General features: G+C 47.6%; 2 protein-coding genes and 1 long non-coding RNA gene across 3 annotated transcripts in view; 1 reads left to right on the forward strand and 2 right to left on the reverse strand.

Moving 5' to 3' along the window:
• Positions 1–2,064, reverse strand: part of Slc13a4 (solute carrier family 13 (sodium/sulfate symporters), member 4) — a 40,174-nt gene extending 38,110 nt beyond the window's left edge. Inside the window, exon 1 of the mRNA NM_172892.3 lies at positions 1,296–2,064. Within this exon, the coding sequence (NP_766480.1) occupies positions 1,296–1,394 (99 nt within the window). The 5' untranslated portion in view covers positions 1,395–2,064. The remainder of the gene's footprint in view (positions 1–1,295) is intronic.
• A 4,616-nt stretch (positions 2,065–6,680) lies between these two features.
• Positions 6,681–20,079, reverse strand: Fam180a (family with sequence similarity 180, member A). Its single transcript, NM_173375.2, has 3 exons — positions 19,777–20,079; positions 9,231–9,331; positions 6,681–7,807 (listed from the first exon to the last, which is right to left on the reverse strand). Exons 1-3 carry the CDS (start codon positions 19,850–19,852, stop codon positions 7,463–7,465), a joined length of 522 nt encoding a protein of 173 aa, NP_775551.1. The 5' UTR covers positions 19,853–20,079; the 3' UTR covers positions 6,681–7,462.
• Gm38788 lies at positions 7,092–16,044 on the forward strand. Its single transcript, XR_868975.2, has 3 exons — positions 7,092–7,173; positions 7,997–8,135; positions 15,263–16,044. It is a non-coding gene; the product is annotated as a predicted gene, 38788 (long non-coding RNA).
• Positions 20,080–20,393: the final 314 nt, after the last annotated feature.

Here is a 20,393-nt window from a genome sequence, read left to right on the forward strand (position 1 = left end):
CCTCATTAAAAAAATGTCACTGCCAATCACTGTCTGCTAATCCCAGACCAGAGTTAGTTGGTGCCTCCTTGGCAGGCTGGACTATTTATTTGCTAAAGATTGAAGTCAGCTTGTATTTAACTAGACCATGATAATCCCCTCTGTTTAACTTTTTAACCTTAATCTTGGTTACCCAGTCCCCCAGGGAACCGTGTGAGAAATATTCTTGTAGTCAACCTGCCTTAGCTTATTTTCCCCCTAAAGTCTCAAGGACCATGCCAGCTGGAGGGGTAGCTATACACCCCCAGACAGGTGAGGGGAGAGAAGGGGAGGGGAGGGAGACCAGGGAGGTCCAAGGGACTGACTGAATGCAAACCGAGCTACAGCTTCTTTGTTCCCAATCTCCTGCTTTATGGTCTAGAGTTCCTGGGCTTGCATTTCTGTTTTCTTGTTGCATTAGGTCTGTTTTTGTTTGTTTGTTTTGTTTTTTAAAGAGCAGAGACATATACATAGAAGAAACTGATAGTCAGAGAGTCCTAAGCATGAGACCAGAGTAACAGGCTCAACTTCAATATGCCCTTCCTGAAGTTTGCATGGAAGGTTCAGGATGGCCTCTTTTTTTTTTTGGATTGGATATTTTCTTTTTTACATTTCAAATGTTTTCCCCTTTCCAGGTCTCCCCTTCGGAAACCCCCTATCCCATCCTCCCTCCCTCTGCCTCTATGAGGGTGCTCACCCACCCACACACTGCCATCCTCCTGCCCTGGCATTCCCCTACACTGGAGCATCAAACACCCTCAGGCCCAAGGGCCTCTCCTCCCACTGATGACCAACAAGACCATTTTCATATTCTGGTTGTCAGAGACTACCATGACCAGAGGACAGACTCTGGACAGGCTCCCCCCCCCTCCCCAGTCCCAGCATCCCTTTCTGGGTTGATAGTGGGGAGCCTTTTACATCTCTAATGGCTGTCACATAAAGATAGCCATAGGTTGAGAAACGGCCCTTAAGCCTGTCCATTCTATGGGTTCGACCTTATTTCCTATAATTTCTTTTTCAACATGACAGTCCTTTCAGCCATGGTTTCCCAGTCAATCGGGGGGGGGGGGGCGCAGAATTGGGGGACCCATCTTGAGACAGAGGGATGCAAATGATAGTTTTAAGGAAGAGAGTACTTTGGTCTCTTCCAGATAAGTGGGATGATTCCATCCCACTCTCAATGAAGTCCCACAAGCGTTCCGCTTCCCTCAGACCTCCCTCCCTTTCTCTCCCGCTCCCACTGATGCCCTGACAGGAGTTGGCAGGCTGCCACTTACGCTGGTGGGGTAGATGGTGGGCAGAGGCAGCAGCAGCAGCGGCACACAGATGACCAATAGCAGCTTCCTCGCTTGGAGAAGGCCCTGCAGCAAGCCCATGGTGGACCTGTCTGGATCCTGGATCGAGTCCTCAATGGCGTCCTCTTCTGTTCTGCGCTACGCTCCCCTCTCCGTCCAGGAAGACTTCACACACCTTCCCTGGCTTCCAAGAGTTAGTCCTCTTTGGTCTCGGGAGCAGAGAAGCAGGGTGGCTGCACCCAGTTTCCACAGAAAGCTGGGCTGCTTGACTTTTGCCTTAGGTGAGGTTGAGCAGCATAGTGTTATGGCCATCGAAGAAGAGCCGGGAAAGGCTTACACACCTGAGCGCTGGGTTTTCTCTCTGGTTAACAAGAGGGTGGCTTCATGCTAGACGCCAGAAAGAGTCCTCGGGAGCAATGAGCTTGCGGCTACTGGTCAGTATTGAAGAATCATTTAAAGCTTAAAAACAAAACAAAACAAAACAAAACAAAACAAAAACCCCAAAACCACAGTAGCTTTTCTTCTTTCTGGTGACCTGTTTTGTCTTACCTCCGACCTGGCTGACTGTTGGTAAAAAAAAAAAAATCTGTTGGCCCCTTCCCTTAAAGCCAGCACTGGTGTCAGTCTGAGGGTGCACTCTCTCTCTCTCAGTACCTGACACCTTAATTCTGTTTAGATTTCTTCCCTTCAAATTGGGCTCCTACTTATACTTTTCCTGAAGTATGGACTTCCAAAGCAGCCGTGAAGAATCTCCAAGACATTCCTTTTTGTTACAGGACTAAAACTAGCCAGAGGCCCACCTTTAACTTTTTTGAACCAATGGGAGAGGGCAGAGGGCAGCGTTTCCGCCCACTTCTCAAAGCCTATCAGCAAGTTGAAAAGAGTGAGCCAATATCGCATCTGAAGGCGGCCCTTGATTGGTCTCAGCAGGGGCCTGCTGCTTTGGCAGAACCCAGGCGGTTCTCTTGTTTTTCCATTTCTCAAGCATCCCAGGGGTTGGATGTTGGTCAGCACCTTGAGCATAATCCCACGTCCCCAGCACTGCTCTGTTGCTTCCAAGCATGGGACACAGCTTTCTTGGAGGGTCACTCGCTCACCACTCAGGAAGATGACCCATCTGGTGGCGGGGAGAATACAGACATTCATTCTAGAGAAATGTGACCTGGACTGAACAGTATTAAGCTCTCCTTCCAGGCAAAGTTTGCTTCTTGGGCACTGGCAGGGGAGAAAGGTCAGAGGCAGCAGGAAGAATGAACCTGGAGGGAAGACCCTGAGATGCTTGGGAAGAAGGGAAAGGCTCCCCTCTGCTCTGGGAGAGTATACATGCCAGTCAGAGTGGGTGTCCGTGCACCTCTCTGAGGCTCTTTACCAAAGAACAAGGCAGGTTGTTCTTGGGGGAAACCCAGGGGAGAGACACAATGGGAGCCAAGGGGACAAGGCTAATCAATAGTCATACTGGGAATTTCATTTGGAGAAATGATCTAACCTTCCTTCCTTTCTTTCTTTCTTTCTTTCTTTCTTTCTTTCTTTCTTTCTTCTTCTTCTTTTTTTCTTTTGAGACAGGGTTTCTCTATATAGCCCTGGCTGTCTTGGAACTCACTTTGTAAATCAGGCTGGCCTAGAACTCAGAAATCTGCCTGCCTCTGCCTCCTGAGTGCTGGGATTAAAGGCGTGTGCCACCATGCCCGGCAATTTAGCCTTTATTTTTTTCATTTTCATATTCAGAAAGAACAGATTTGGAACAAGACGAAAAAGAAAAAGACCCCCCCCCCAAAAAAAAAAAAAAACCAAAACCTTCTTTTAAGTGATGGTATTGGCCGGATCAACTTGATCTGGTAGCTGCAGAGCTAGATCTTGTGAGCCCACGTTCTTTTTGAATTCACAGGATTTGTGCACCTTGTGCAGCCATAGCCCTTTGAAGTGACCCCTGGCCTAGACGTAGAACATCTAGAGAAGTGGCTCCACAAAACCAGTTCTCCTTGATTGTCAGGGTCTGTCACATGATGGACAGGTCTTTGAAGTCATCTAGTGATTGTATGAAAGGTTATGGTGAAGTCACCTCTACCTGCATGTCAAAGACATGCTATCTCAGCTATGACATCCTTGCCTCATTTTTTGTGATGGTTTAGAAATGCAGTATAAACGGGACCTCATGCCTGTGGTGTTTCGGTTTCAGAGATGAGAGAGATTGGATAATAATAAACAGCTGGAGAAATGAACGCCTCCCGTCAAACCCAGAAGCTGCTTCAAATTCCTCCATGAGATAATCTGAGGGAACAAAGATTCCAGCGACTTTAGTAATGCGATTGGGCCGTTTGTATTACACCATGGGTGACATTTGTTGAATAAAATGAAGCAAAGCAAGTTGCATGGCAGGCCAGGAGTTCCTCTGGCCTATCAGCTTTCTACATGGACAAACCACTGTCCAGAATCCAGTGCTAAGGAGTGTGTTAATTCTTCGTAAAAAAAGGTATATAAAGTAGTCAAACTCTTAAAATATTTATTTTGCATCTCTAGACCAGGATGGCTCAGAACTCACTACCTAGCCCAGGCTGATCCCCAACTCATGGAGGTCCTCCTGTAGCAGCCTCCCAAGTGCTGGGAGTGCAGGTGTGACCCACTATGCTCTGCTGAAGTTGTCAAACTCTCAGGAAATACGGAAGAGTTGCCTCGGTGTGGGGAGAAACAGGAAGAGAGTTGTCCAGAGGTCACAGAGTCGTGGCATGCGGAGATGGAGACCTTTCAGAAGTTGGTCACACATCAGTGTGCAGGGCTGCCGATGTGGCTCAGTAGTAGAGCATTTGCCCAGTGGGCAGGCAATCCTGGGTTTAAACCCTAGCCCCCCACGAACAGAACAAGAAGGGACTGTGAAAAGAGTGTGTGTGTGTGTGTGTGTGTGTGTGTGTGTGTGTATTTCAGCACTGCTATGATGGCAAGTTTCATGTTCTGCGTGTTTTTAGCCACAACAAGAGGAGGTTACATAAGATATTAAGTTGGGCTAGGAAGTAGGGGACATTACAAAGCTACTTAGCTGGCTTTTCAATTTATACCAGTTCACCTGATAACGTGCCTTTGATGGAGTGATTCTAGATATGATTTCTTCATTAGATTTAGGTGACGAGACAGGAACACAGCATCAGTTGTGACAGGTTTGTCATCATAACACTGGACATACAGATGGCTATGAGCACCCCAACTGCACAGGAAGCTTTCAGACAGCATGGAAATGACAGAAAGGATTCTGTGAGCCACAGGGAAGTCTCCCCAGCAAAATTCATCCCCCTGAACTCCGTGAGAAAATATGATTGTCGTGTGCACAGAGGACACTAAAGAGGCAAATGGGGGAGGCATTGTGTTGGAACTGTCTCTTCTGCTGTTCACTTGGCAAAGAGTGGGGTTAGTATTTTTGGGAGGAGTTATTTTTTTGAGCAGTAACCTAATATTTGATTTTATGTATCAATGAAGCCGATGTTACCAAACTTTTAGTGTGAAAAATTAATCTGTCTTCATTTAGAGTAAAGTGATGTTTAAGAATATTGCTACTTTGAAAAATGAAGTCTTTGTTTATCTTTAAAAGGTCACGTCATTTTTTTTTTGCATTTTCGACCCTTGATTGCTACATAAACCCAGGCCCCAATTTATGACTATAAAGTGCCTTTAATTTGTATGCACATGTGTGAGGTGTGTGTGTGTGTGTGTGTGCGCGCATGTGTGTGCATGTGTGTGTGTGTGCTGGGTGGATGATTTACTATTGATCCCAGTGCTCCTTGGAATGATTTTCCTCCTCCCCCACTTCCAGTCCTCCCCCACCCCAGTTGCTACCCTTACAGCTTGGTGGGCAGCCAGCCCACAGTTGTCTTCCACCAGGCACAAGGGTGAATCTGGTGGAGTCTCCAGGCGGAGGCAAAGCTGCGCTGAGGGTTTTGCACACTATCTAGGAGCTGAGGTATTGCTAGTACGCTGCTCACTCCACATCCAGGAAAAGACAGAGTTAATACACAGACTTGGCTATGGGTTATGGGCCCAGCTCTGTAGAACCCTGCTGTTTCTGCATGCTGACGTTGTTATATCTGAAGTGCAACAAAGGGAACAGTATGGGTGGAGTGGATATAGAGAGGGGAGGAGAGCTATGTTTTAGATGGCTTTTATGTTGAAATGGCAGGGCATGGATGGACAACGAAGATTACATGCAGTGTGCAAGTGAGAAAAAGTGGGCAAAAAGCAGCATTAGGGAGATGCCTCAGTGGGTAGAACATTTGCCGGCCAAGCATGAAGACTTGAGTTCAAACCCCCATCATCCCATGTAAATGTCCAGATGTGGCCACACCAGTAACCCTAGCACTGAAGGCTACAGAGACAGGAGGATGGCTGGGGCTTCTGGCAGCCAACCTAGCCCAAGTTAGTGAAAGAGCATGTCTCAGGGAAATAGAGAGAGTTATAGAGCCCACACCTGACATTTTCCTCTGACCTCTGTGTGCACAGGAGGTATACCCCCTCCTCCATGTGCTCATACATAGAGTGCACACACTGACACACATCACAGAACATGAAGAAGAGGAACGAAGGGAGCAAAGGAGAAAGCATTAGAAACACTTTGGGAGCTATGAAGAATGTTCAAGGGTGAGAAAGAGCAGGACTGGGGGCTAGTGCTCTGAGCAAGTGTGTAAGGGGAGGTTCAAGTTTGAGAAACATCATGTTTGGAAGAACTTATTGCATCCAAGCTCTTCTGCAGAGAGATCATGCAGCTAGAACAGGTAAGCAAAGCTCAGCTGCTGGAAGATTTATAGGCAGTCCAGACTCATGTTTCAATTGAGAGTGTAAAACACCCTCTTTTCCAGAATGTAGCCCAGCAGAAGCCTTCATTCAAATATCATACTTTTTGCATTGCAGTTCCCAGAATCCAGTTGGAGCCCAAGAGGAGAAAGAAGCCAGATCTTTGTGCTGGGGCAAAGCCATCCAGAACCTAGGTGCTTCACTCCATGCCCAGGTCACAGCCTGTGACCTCAGCGTAGAAGGTTAAGAAGCCTGGCTTGTTTAGGGGACAGGCTGTTCAAGAAGGATAGCTGTCAGGGCAAGTGAATGGGTAACAGTGAAAAGTGTACTTTAATGACCTGGATGTGAGGGGCAGCAGAGAACCCCAGGACTCCACACAAGATGAACAGAGCTTGCTTGGTCTTGTGTGTAAGCTGGAGAGAGGGTTTTCTATCAGTTCAACAGACCCCATAGACACAAGACCCCTCCTGTAGACCCTCAATGGCTTCAGTCGTTTTACAAAGAAGGAACCTGGGAGTTGTCTGCCTCATTTTATTAGAATGTCCTAAATAATTTAGATACCAAACAAGAACTGAAGATATTGCACACATACCATTTAAATATCAACCAGTATTTAATATAAATAATGAACAGATATCAAACTAACATTTTGAAAGAAAAAAAATCAGCATTTGAAAGGTAAACAATCTGTCATCTGAAAGCGAATTTTTTTAGGAGCACCCAAGTCGCTGACAGTGCTATGGTATTTTAGGAAAAACACGCATAGTGGTGTTACCTCTTTCATTAGGAAGGCACTATGCTTTAGCCTGGCTTCTACATTGAAATGATAGGGCATGGGTGGACTGCTAGCATTTCCACCAAGTCAAGTAGGTCACCAAAATACAGAGTCTTCTTCATGGCTTTGGGGCAAGCCAAGTATATCCTTCTTGGCTAATAGCATATTAATTTGAATGCATCTCTGCCTTTTTTATATTTACCATAGAACCTGCCAGAAAATATTCATTCAACACAGATCCCTTAGAACCAAAGGAATCTGCCCACCATCCTCCTGCCATGCTCAGACTCCATCCTCAGTCCCTACTCTTGGGTATGTGTGTAAGTATATCTCAGAAGTCTGCTCATTACCAGGTAGACCAGTTGGCCTCTGGAGGCATCTTGAAAGTCCAGTCTAGCCTTTTCTCAGGTAACATTATAACATAGGTCGGATATGTCTGTCTGGAAGCAACAAGGGACAAAAAATATTGGGGTGACTCATTTATCTTTGCTATTCTGTGTGGGAAGTATATACTTTTCTCTGAAAGTGCAGTAGAGGATGAAAGTTCTAGAAGACTGTGTGTGCCTGTTCCTGCTTCAAAGTTCTAGCATGAGCCATTCTCTCAGGATGACACAGCAGGGCTCGAGGACCGCATCAAGTCATGCCTCAGGGCCTGGAATAGGCTGATGAGGGACTGAGCCCAGATGTCCTTCTGATGCCCTTCAGATAAGGCTGTCCGATAGGCTGTGTACGCCAGGGTTAATGTTATCCTCTCAAAGTCTTCTTTCTTGAGGATTCCAGGGTGGTTTGCCAGGTTGGCACTCAGCCTTCGGATATCTGGGATACGCTTGGGGATTATGTTATTGCAGATTGAGTGGAAACTCAAGGCCTTCCGCAGGGAAGCTAGCTCCTCGTCCTTGATGGAGATCTCCAGGTCTGGGCTGATCTCAATTTCAGCTAGCAAGAGCTGTGGAGAAAAATGAGATTAAAAAACAAAACAAAACAAAACATGAAACCAGGTATTGTTAAGGACAGTGTGTGTGTGTGTGTGTGGGGGGGGGGGTCACTATCCGCATGTAGGGAGGCATGCATAGGAAGAACTTAGAATCCAAGAGACCTGAGCCCCAACTCTCATCTTTCTTCTTAACTTCCCCAGGCCTCACTTTTCTTCTCTGTAAAATGATCAGCTATAGTATCTACTCCACTGAGGTATCACGAGAAGCATACAGGACAACTATGGGCAGATGTGATGTAGTTTCTGGTATCAGCCAGCATGCCACCATGCCACCATGTAGGTAAGTGACCCTATCTTCTCTTTGTCCCTTTTACCCACTGAAGATCTTCTGAAGTATAAACTGACCACCACAGATAAAATTATAACCAGAAGTGGGAATTTAAAGAATGCAGAGTGTTGTGCTGGGTGTGGGTGTGGGACAGGACGAAGAGATGCTGGATCTCGCTGGTTTGCGAGAACAGAGGCCGTATCTATCATCTTCATTCCTGCCCGGTGCCAGGAGGAGCCCAGTAAATACCCAAAGAATGGAAAGACGGCAAATCCCAAGCCGCCTCCCTTTTCTGTTCTCTGTCTTCCACAGCACTGCTTTGTGTCTTTCTGAACAATTGGTTTGTGGCTCCCATTTTCAAGGCTTGGCAGAGACTATGCTCTGGCAGGTTGCTGCCCAGGGAAGTGTTTGGAAACTCCTCTCTGGCTTCACTTTGTCACCGTCATCAAAGCTGGAAGGGAATTTTTGGGATCACACTGAAATTCCACAACAGTTGAGATTTGGGCTCAGACTCTTGGCTAATGGACTGAAAGTTCAGACGTTGATGGTAAAGCTCCTTGCCTTTACCTTATGACCTCAAGAAACTCACCCCATGATTGAGAGGAGTGGAGTCTCAGGGAAGCAGGAATAAGTGAAAGAAGAAAACATGTGGGCTAGTCTAGGCTTCTAGAAACTTGGGTAAATTAGTGGGGCAGTCAGAAAGCACCGCTGTACAGCAGGTAAAACCCAGAGACACAACTGTGCCCGGTCCCTGTGTGGCTTTGCCTGGACATTACAGATGAGTGACACTTTAAGCTTTCACTTGGGACTGTCCACTCTGTGCCTGGGAGTGACAGAGGCACCTACAGGACAAGCCTCACCTCTCCTTATGCCTGGACTGAACTCTGAATACTGTCATTTCTGTCAGGACACATGAAAAATGTGAGGCAGCCCAGAAATCTTACTTTGGTGTAAGCCAGAGTCCATCACCTCCAGGGATAGGTGAGGGCATTCCTTGCTATAGCAAAGACTGTCCAAGTTCATGGACCCAGGCAGACCACTTCTCAGAAAAAGAGAGATGATCCGTGTCTTTGGGTAACTTGGGTTGATGGCTTCCCCTCTACTTACCTCATACAGCAGTTCCACCTCCTCCAGGGAGGTCTGCAGGACTGGATTCAATGGCAGTGACAAGGACCTCTTTGGCCGATGGGCAGCTGGGAACAGTGCGGCTGGAAGAGACAAGAGACTGACTTGTGGGGCTGTCATGCATGGTTGGCCACTTCTCTCTACTTAACCTTGAGGGCAACCCTCTCGAGAATATCTTGGAAGTGGGTGGACTTAGGGTGAGGGGAAGTAGCAGACTCTCTTTTTGAGTCTCAGAGAGCTCCCAGGCACGTCAGACTAGTAGTTCATCAGGAGCATCCAAGGAACTGGAACAAGTTTATCTGCCTGGGCTGTGTTTGTGCTAGGAAATTTAGGTGAAGACAAAGCAAATGAGGCAAAATAGAAAAAGAGCAAGCAAAACAGAGTTTCCTAATCCTACAAGGGAGACCCTAAAACTATTGCCCAACACATGGCACATCCGAATGCTTACAACCAGCCAGTGTATAGTTGCTGCACTACAGCCTTATCATCAGAGGTTGCGACTTTAGCTAACCCAGCTTCTGGAGTAGAGACTGCAAGGATCTCCAGACAGATGACAGAGGAAAGGAAGCAGACTGTGAAAGACCCAAACACGGGGCTCTAGGGGACCATGTGGTTGAAAGCTCAGAGCTTCCCTCAAGGGCCAGCTGATTTAATAATGCATTTACTGCACAGTCAAGGACACTTGGAAGCCAGAAGGAGACGGGTGGTCTCCTGGTGGGATGAAGGATCAGATGTACTAGGCACCGATGGAGGAGTGAAGGAGAAAACAGGATATTGTTGAAGCCAGGATGATTGTGAGAAACCCCAGGTTTTCGGGACCAGATCAAACAGCCCCTGCCGCTTGCTCAGCCCCTTTATGTATCAGACACCAGTCACCAATGGTTGAAAACTTGTGGGTAGAGGAGGACCATGACCTTTAGAGGACCAGAGAAGGAAATGTAATAACCCAACGACTGTAACTGTGGCCCTCTGACATTGTGCAGCTATAATTTCTGTAGCCATGGGTGCTTATGCTCTGTGCCTTAAGCTATGTTCCTGTACAAAGTGGCTGGATGCAGCTTTGCTTGAGAAATGGCCTTTGCAGTAGCTTGTTTGTGGCCCCCTGGGCTGCGATGGATGCGGTTTTGTGCTTCTATGTTGCCTGTTTGCATCTGGAAGCATCACGTGAGGGCATCAGGAGGATGTACCGATGATACCTGTGCTCTGTCTTCTCTGTAGGAAATGAAACATGGGTACCTGGCATAGGACAAGGAGTGAGCTATTTCTGTGTGTTTGTGTGTGTGCAAGTGTTTACACATGTGTGTGTGTTTGTGCACTTGCTTGTGGGAGCACAAGGAGGAGACTAGAGGTTGACATTGGGATGTCTTCCTTAGTCACTTCTTCACCTTAATGTTTTGAGACAGTCTCTCACTTGACCTGGGGCTCCTTGCTTTAGCTAGATTGGCTGGTCAGGGAGCCCAGGGATCCTGCTGTCCCTTGCTGCTGCCCTGGGGTTACAGGTTCATGCCTGACTTCTCAGGGGTGCTGAGAATTTGAAGTCAGGTCCTCATGCTGTACAACAAGCACCTTGCCCTCTGACCTTCTCCCTCCTCTCCTTTTTCTGAGCCTTTCATTTATTCCTGCCCTGAAAGGATGGAGGAGAGTGATTCAAGCTAGGACTTCAGAGCAACTTCATGCCCACAGTTCAGTTCTCCTCCTAGAACGTCCTTGTTTTCTTAATCTAGTTTTTGAGAATTTTACAGGAGCACGGTATTTACATTAGCACCACTTTCCTCCTTCCAGCTCCTCCCATGTTCCTCCCCATTCCTGGTCTCTAATTCTAATTCTTTTATTATAAGTCTTATATATATGTAATATATATACATACATACATACACATATACATATACACACATATACATATATATGATGTATGTGTGTACATATGTATATGTATATATGATATGTGTGTATATATGTATATATACATATATGCATATATCTGTACATACATAAATTTATAAACACAGCCTGCTGAGTTCATTAGTGTTGTTCATATGTGTTTTGGGTTGAGCTCCTGGAATCAGCTAACTTCCAGGGGATGACGGGAAGATCTCATCCTTGGGAAAAGATTGATTCTCCCTTCCCTGGCAACCATCAGTTGCCCATAGCTCTTCTTCTATGTGTGGAGCCTTGTGAGAATCCCCGTCCATGCTGGCATGGCAGTTGTGTTGCCATTGTTAAGGTCTTCCTTGGGCAACTGTTTTGCTGAGGTTTCCTGGGTGCAGTTTCCCTGTCACATGTAGAAGACTCACACCAGACATCCTATCCTGGCTCTTAGAGTCTTTCTGTCCTCTCTTTTGAGATGTTCCCTTGAGTCTTAAGTGAAAGGGTTGTGTTGTATGTATGTATGTGTGTGTGTATGTGTGTGTGTGTGTATTATATATATCACTTTGGGGCATGTGTTATGTAGTTAGAATGCAGTTAAATATGATACTGGCTTAGTGAAGGGTCAGTAGTAGGTTTTTTCCTAGACACTGTGGCCTCACTATTTACAAGTAGCAGGCCAGGTTTGCAGTACGGGGCATGGATTCCTCCCTTCTGAGCGGGTCTTAAGTCTAATTAGATGGTTGTTGGTTATGACCAAGACCAAAGTGCCACTACTGCACCCCTAGGTTCCAGCCTTTGTTATTGCCCATAAGGCAGAGCTGTAGGTGGGTAGGACTATTGATCGGTTTTCTGCCTTGGATGCTTGCCTAGCTCCTTTTGTACCATGAGAGCTAGTCCTCAGGAAGGAAGCGTCCAGGTCTGTTCTACCTTTAGTCTTCCATGCCCTTGTCCATAATGATGAAGACTGAATCCTACCAACAAGGCCTGAGGCTAAAACAAATGTTGGCTGGGTCTTCGCTAAACATATACAAAGCTTGAAACTAGGCTTGCTCCCACATCGCTGGGTGACAGCCCTGTTTCCCCAGGAATCCTCTCCTGTTCACCCCTCAGCATGTATCCACCTCTGAGGCTTTCTTGTCCATTCTGCACACTTAGTCTCTTGCTGCCTTCCCCTCCTGGGAAGCGCTCTCGGGATTGCCAGCTCCCGGAATAGGAAGTGAGTTTTCCTCTTTTCCCATCAGCACTGTGTACTGTAAGGCTCAGAAGGCAGGCTCAAATAGGACTGACTTAAAAAGAGCAACTAGATGTTAAATAAACCAGCAACCCCAACTTAAGGATGCTACTGTGAGCCATCCGTGAACTGTGAGACAGCATAAGCGTGGCAAGGAGAGGGTTCTGGACCACTATCAGACTTAGCATTCTCTTCACACTAGAGGATGGGGAGACCAGAGAATGCAGAGAGTGCCCCCACATCCTCAGGATCACTGGGTTTCAGACAAGAAGATTGTTAGAGGCTTTGTTCAGAGTCACAGCTTTGTGTAAACCTGGCCTGCTTGCTTGCTTGCTTGCTTGCTTGCGTGCTTGCTTTTCTCCCTAGAGTTTTCTCCCTGAATTCAGCCAATCACTAAGCTTCTCTTTAGGGATGTGAACATCCTCATGAGAGTCACTTCATGTGTCTGTCTTAGAAATACCTGGGACTCACCGGTCTCCTTGCTTAAATGTCTGCAGTACAGGGTGGCCTTGAGAATGAGGACAGAGATTGTCCCCTCCTTCATGGGCCAATGAGTATCTATGACACCTTGGGCTGATCAGCACAGAACGAATCATTCATCTGCTAAGATCATACCAGGTGGATCAAGCTATTTTAGAAACTGGATCTAGCAAGCCCTGTGCAGGCCTCCAGTTAAAAGGACACCATTGGACTGCAAACAGAAGCTACTAAAGTGTGGCACTCATGTACTAACAACTAATAACTCCAGAGCATCCTGCCAGCAGGATGTGTCTTTTCATGAGTCCACAGAGGGGTAAGTCTCCACTTCCCACTTTAGAGATGAAGACACTTAGTGGTAAAGGACCTTGGTCCAGATCTCCCAGTTTGCTAGAGATAGGATTGAGAGTATGGCTCCCAGCCTGTGGGCCCTGGAGTCCAACCTCTCTGACAGGGGTGGACAATGGTCTTCTTGGTTGTTCTGCATTTCTGGATAGCTTCAAGAGATATGTATTTGCTATAATATGGTGTCCTTAAATAAATCACACAATATGGAGGTCAGAGGACAACTTACAGTTCTCTCCTTCCAAATGTGGGTGCTAGGGACTGAACTCAGTCGTGAGGCTTTGGTGGCAAGCACCTTTACCCATGGGACCAGCTCTTGACTCATGCCACCTATGCATGCCTGCACACCTGCATGTATTTGGAGGACATGTCACCACGTTAAGTAGCTGTATTTTACCCTGTCACATCCACCCTTAGCTGCTGCCCAGCGGGTCCCTGTCACCTCCCATGCTCCTGCTCTCTCAGCTAACATCTTACCACCTCCAGCTCCTCTCTAACATCAGTCACCTGCTTCTCGCACACACCCTCCATCTCCTATTCTGCTGTGGTCTTGTGGATCGCATTCTCCACATGCGAAGACACAGACCAGGTGATTCAGCCTGCTCTCTCCTCCACGTTCATTTTCTTCTCTCCACTGGATCTTATAAGGCTCGTGTGTGCTTTTTCTTCTCCCTGGCCTTTGCTAAGCTCTGAGCTGGCACTGCTAGTCTTGCCCACTCACCCTTCTCCCAGCCACACTCACTGTTGGACTGATTTTCAGCTTGTAGGTTCCTAAGCACACTTTGCATTTTCCACCCAGAGACTCCTCTGGGGGATCTGTAATAGCTATTTCCCCTTACTTTCGGTTTGAGCCCAACGTCCGTCTCCTACTCACAGCCTCCTCTCCCACCTACTGTATACAGTCCCAGCCACGCCCTCTCTCTCACACACATTCTCCCACATAGTCACACGTGTACACACACACACACACACACACACACACACACACACACACACACACCTGTATCCTCCCCAACAACCTTTATCTCCCCCAGCGGCTCAGCTGCCATCTTTGGCTTTCTCTTTCTTTAACATCCCATATCCAACTATTACATTTTGGTGATGGTCCTTTCCAAATCCATCAGGAACTTGCCTACATCTTATCACACATCCCAACAGCCTTCTGGTCTTCTAACCCTGACCATCGCCCCAATGGTGCCTCTAGCTCCACCCGTGGTTCATCCTTATTCTGTTCTTAGCAAAGTACCTGAAGTAAGTCTGTGGAAACAGGGGCCTGGAGATGTCACTGCACCCAGAACCTTCTTTGGTTCTATTTGTTCCCAAGGACAAACCAACCAACCAACCAACCAACCAACCAACCAAGCCCCACAAAGCTTCACATGGTACCACATGCTCCCAGATCACAGTCCTCATCAGCTCTGCATGTGTCTCCCATTTCCCTGGCTCCTATGCCTCTGGCTATAGACAACTTCACTGTTTTTAAACATATCTGGCAGACTTTTCTCTCAGGGCATGTCTGTTTCTTCTCCCTGAAATAACTGCTCCCAAGCTCCATAGAGATTACAAGACTCCCTCTCTTACCTCTCAGGTCTCTTGTGATTTCTTTTCTTCCAGTGGAAACTTCTGTGACTACCATATTTAGGATGATAAGCCTTTCACACTCTAGCCTCTGACCTTACTATGTTGCCAACCAGCAACTTACACATTGCCTTTATCCATGTATTTGTCTCTTGTCCCCTTCACCAGAATGTCAGCTCTGTGTGGGAGTGGGACCTGCCTGTGTTGCTAATCACTGTATTCCTGGTACCTAGTGTTGTGCCCATTACTGTTTGTTGACTGGATAAATGATACTATAGAGTCACACTAGCTACTCTGCCACTGGGCTTGGTTCTTTTCAGGGCACTCTCTTTGCAAGAGAGTGAGTCTATCATCACTTAAAGCTCCAGGCCTGGTCCCAGTGCAGCAGACTTTGATCTGCTCCATTCTCTTTCCTTATCTCTCAGGAGTCCTTGCTCCAGCTAAGAAGGAGCCGCTTGTTGTCCTTTATCTCAGTCAAGGCAGTTGCTATCTCCCCATGTTTTATCCCATGCAGACTTTGTGACCTGGAGTGCAGCCAGAAGGCTCCCAGAGAGGAAGCAGAGTCACGATGGAGTCTGACCTCTGACTTCTCAGGATCCTGGTTCGAAACTGCCCTTTGTCTTCCTGCTCCCATTCCTATGTGTGGAGCCCTCCAGTGGAGCCCACTCAGCCATGTATAGCGCTTGCACCAGAGAACTTGCTGGAAAGGAAACTGGTTGAGACCATATCCAGCCAAAGCACAGAGCCACTGTGAATGAATCCCTGAAGCAACTCTGGGTGTGGAAGGGAAATGTTCCTGCTTATGAAAGATCTTCTGCCAGATTCTGATGTCCGTCATTCCTTGGCTCCTGGGCCAGCCTTTTGGAAAATTGGTGCTGTTTGGAGACAAGCACAGTACCAGCCTTCTCTGTGCCTGGTTCCAGTGAGACAGTGTGGTAGAGGAGCGATCTTGACTAGAAAGCTCCACGACAGGGGGATGGAACAACGGCAAGAGGGGAACAGGGTAGTGGGGCTGATCTCAGATGGTCATGGGGTCAGATCTACCGAGCCCTCTACCAGGGTGTTTCAGAGTTCTCCCTTCTTCTCCCACCCTCTACTCCCCTCACCCTTAAGTAGTTATCTGCATGGCGTGCTAGGCAACACTGCAGAGACCAACATCGACTCTTTCCGGCCATTGCTCTTACTTGACAGAGCATCGGGGAGCAAGGACAAATACAACTGTAAGACACACACTAACCCTCGGGCTGTCTTCTTTACTAAACTGCTTTATAAGTGAATACTTTAGTGGGGGGTGGGGTGGGATGGTGGCTGAGCAGGGAAGGTGCCTGCCACCCAGTCTGACTACAAGCTGTCCTCTGATCTCCACGAGTGTGCAGTGTTACACATGTGTCCATACACATGCACATGGTCACACGTAGAAATAAATAAATGTAAGAAACTAGAGATACTTTATGTCCTTAACAACAACATAGTTATGATTATTGGTTATTCTGTGTGTATTTTTTTTTTACCTTTATAAAGTCAGGCAATAGCCAAATGGATGGACCTGGAGGGCATCATCCTGAGTGAGGTAACACATTCACAAAGAAACTCACACAATATGTATTCACTGATAAGTGGATATTAGCCCCAAACCTAGGATACCCAAGATATAAGATATAATTTGCTAAACACATGAAACTCAAGGAGAATGAAGACTGAAGTGTGGACACTATGCCCCTCCTTAGATTTGGGAACAAAACACCCATGGAAGGAGTTACAGAGACGGAGTTTGGAGCTGAGATGAAAGGATGGACCATGTAGAGACTGCCATAGCCAGGGATCCACCCCATAATCAGCATCCAAACGCTGACACCATTGCATACACTAGCAAGATTTTATTGAAAGGACGCAGATGTAGCTGTCTCTTGTGAGACTATGCCGGGGCCCAGCAAACACAGAAGTGGATGCTCACAGTCAGCTAATGGATGGATCATAGGGCTCCCAATGGAGGAGCTAGAGAAAGTAGCCAAGGAGCTAAAGGGATCTGCAACCCTATAGGTGGAACAACATTATGAGCTAACCAGTACCCCGGAGCTCTTGACTCTAGCTGCATATATATCAAAAGATGGCCTAGTCGGCCATCACTGGAAAGAGAGGCCCATTGGACTTGCAAACTTTATATGCCCCAGTACAGGGGAATACCAGGGCCAAAAAGGGGGAGTGGGTGGGCAGGGGAGTGGGGGTGGGTGGATATGGGGGACTTTTGGTATAGCATTGGAAATGTAAATGAGTTAAATACCTAATAAAAAATGGAAAAAAAAAAAATAAAGTCAGGCAAGCCCTCTCCCCTCAGGTATTGCCCTGACAAGCTGTGGGGCATGCCAGGACATGGGCTGTGTGTGTAGGTCAGTGTCCTCAGGTTGGCCCTGTTAACCACAGAAACCACAGGTGAGTCACTGAGACTTCGTCATGCTGGTGGGGCTGGACTGGGCAGCCCTGGATCTGGCCATGGAATCTCCACCCTGGGAGGCAGGGGAGGGAGGAATCCTAGAGAGCACTGCCTAGGGGGAGCCTGGGAGAAGGGGCAGAAGAAGGCTGCCTGCCAGTTGGCAGACTCCTTTTGGGTTTCTTTCTATATAGAGCAGTGTGTAAGGGGGAGGGGTGTGGTGGTGGGGGGTAAGGATGGAAGAATACAGTCTCCTAAGAAAAGCATCCCCTAAACTCCTTTTAGGGAATTCATTGAAAGCAGGGTGACAGTTCAGAGTTGGAGTAAGGATAAGGTGAAAGGGACAACACCTGTGGAAAGTTATTTTAGTGTGTGTGTGTGTGCATGCACAGGCGCGCGCGCACACACACACACACACACACACACACACACACAGGAAGGTACCATGTGATGGCCTCAAGAGCATTACTCTCAGGAAAACAGTCCATTTTCTTTAGACAGTATGTCTCATTGGCCTGGAGCTCACCAGCTGGGTTAGGCTGGTGGCAGCGAGCTGTGGGATGCTATGCTCAGTCTCCATAGCGATAGGATTACAGACACAGGCTGCCACACCCAGATACCCAGGTTATTTATTTTTTTTAACATGGAATCTGGGGCAACTCAGGCTCTCATGCTTGCACAGGAAGCACTTTATCAACCGAGCTGATCTGAAGGTGACAAAAATTGTGTCCTCTTTTAATTAGAAAAAAAAATGTTTAAGATAAAGGAAAAAATAAACGCCAACTGCGTGGAAGAATGTTAAAGAAACTTGGATGGACACCACATCACTTGTTGCTTCCGAACACAGTCTCTGACCATACATCTAGCCCTTCGTACTTTGTCCCATAATGGCCTTTGGGTCATTTGTGTTGGCCTTGGGTCTTTAGAGCCCGTGTCCCTGCTGGAAAAACCTTCTCCCAAGAGCCTCAGATGTTGCTACCAAGCATGTGGAGAGACTCAGCTTTTCATTAAGGAATAATGCTTATATATATTTTTTAGAGTGGTAAGTAGCCACTAACGCTTATGTACATCATTTTCATAGCGTATTTTTGAATATCATCCTCAAATCATCCTTTGAGGGCATGTCTTGTGATTGCTAGGATGCTACTTGCTAACAACATCCAGAGAAGCTAGGAACCTGCCAGAGATCACGCAGGTGGCTTGTTAGAGAAAGCACTGCAGTCTCTGAGTCCTTGCAGGGGTGTTTACGAGCCTTCTTGAACGCCCAGTGCCCTCTTGGCTTCCTGACAGCTGGAGCCTTAAGAAGAGAACATGCCGTTGTCTCCTTTGGCAAATTAAGTTGTGCTCCTAGTGCGATGAACGTAAGTGACAGAATCCATTTCTAAGACCTCTCTGCTTTCCACCCCGAAGTGCTGCCCTTAAAGACAGCACAATGGCAGGTAGGCATGTGTGTGTGTGCATGCGTGTGTGTGTGTGTGTGTGTGTGTGTGTGTGAATGTGTGTGAAATGTCTGCATTGTGTGTTGTTTGCACCTCAGCAACACTTATGTCCCAGCCAGTCCCTAAGATCAGGCTTAAGCACAAGGAGGATTAATAAGGGCTTCGAGCCCCTCTCTTCCATTGCAAGTGCTTCTCCTCTGCCGCTCAGGCCTCCCTTTCCCTCCCTGACATAGTCCCTGAGAAGGAGGGGTTCATTCATGTCCCCATACCAATCCTCATGCCCTTAGGGGTCTCTATAAAGAGCGTCTGGATTGACTTGAGGGAACGCTGGATTTCTAGGTCTTTCTGGGGACGTGAACTCATTTGAATGTAGGCAGCGGGAAGATTTCTCCTCAGACTGGCATGGAGTGGATAACACCCCCCAGCTCTTCATTTCCTGATAGTAATAAACTAGCTGGCCTGATATGTCCCCGGTGACTGCCAAGTGCAGCCAGACCAGAGTAAAGATGCCACCTTTGTTCTCAGAAGCGGCATCTGAGAGAGAAGATATCAATCAGCATGAGAGTAAAGCTTTTGCACACACCGGTTTCTTTCCATGGAGGCTTGATGTGAATGACAGGGGCCAAGCACACTGGGTGGATGCCCTAAATGTTCTTTTTTTTTTCCCCTCTCACTCACCACCACACAGCTCTACCTGGCTGCCAAAATGCACACCCATAGCATCCTGGAGACCTCATTCTTAGCCAGTGTGGCCAAGAACTCTCTGCGTTAGTCCCAGTGGCCACCATTCCATCACACAGGCAGCTGAGTTTGATACCTTCTCTCGGGGGGTCTGTCCCAGCAGCAGCAGGCAGGGATCTGCAGAGAACCCTTACCCATCCTCCGAAACACCCAAGAGTTCTTTCTGGCTCACCAGCAGGAGCAACCCGATGGCTTCTCAACCTCCATCGGGCTCCCAAATTGGCTGCTTCGATGCTCTTCCACCGGGTATTTCCTATCACCTTTTACCAAGAGGGACCATAGAGCACTGGCAAAGTTGGCGTATGAAGCAGGCACGGGGCTTTTAATTCCTTCCTCCCTCTAACTCTACTCCACTGCCACAATTCTATTCAAGAAAGATGAATGAGCACCAGAGAAACACAAGAATTCAAAACAACTCACCCCTGCTCCACCTGCAGGACGCAGTGGCCTGGGTGCTGGAGAATACCAGCAGAATCGTCAGCGCCTTCCAGGACATCTTCCAGGAGGGAGACAAGCTGACCTTCTATTCCTGCGGGACCCCAGGGGCTGCAGGTGGACCCCTGCTCTTCTCAGCGAGAGGACAGAGTTCTTACTGCCCTTTCTTGTCTATAAGGAAAGCAAGGGCCTCTCCCTGGCTCCACAGGATGGAGGCGGATGCAGCCTCTTGGGTGGGACAGAAGTTGGTACCTCTCTTAACCTAACTCTCTCTGGGATTAGGGGACCAGGCTTCCACACAGAGGCTCTGTTTTTGAGCACATCTGGAGTGACTCACGGGGCATGTGATCTCTTTGGCAGTGGGCTGGATAAATATAATTTCTGTACTTGAGTTCCATGTGTTGGATGCGCCCACTGGAATTTTTCTTTAACAAACAGACCCGCGGAACTTGTTAGAGAGCCCGGCGAGAAGTTGGCTGTTTTCCCTGTCCACACATACTACTTCAGAGCCAGGACTGCGGGCTGGAGGAAGAGCTGGGAGGTTGCCTGGCAGACGGTGGGGCTGGTGGAGCTCAGAGTTGCCTGTAGGACAGCACAGTCAT

The sequence above is a fragment of the Mus musculus genome, chromosome 6 (genome assembly GCF_000001635.26).
Source record: "Mus musculus strain C57BL/6J chromosome 6, GRCm38.p6 C57BL/6J".
NCBI lineage: Eukaryota > Metazoa > Chordata > Mammalia > Rodentia > Muridae > Mus > Mus musculus.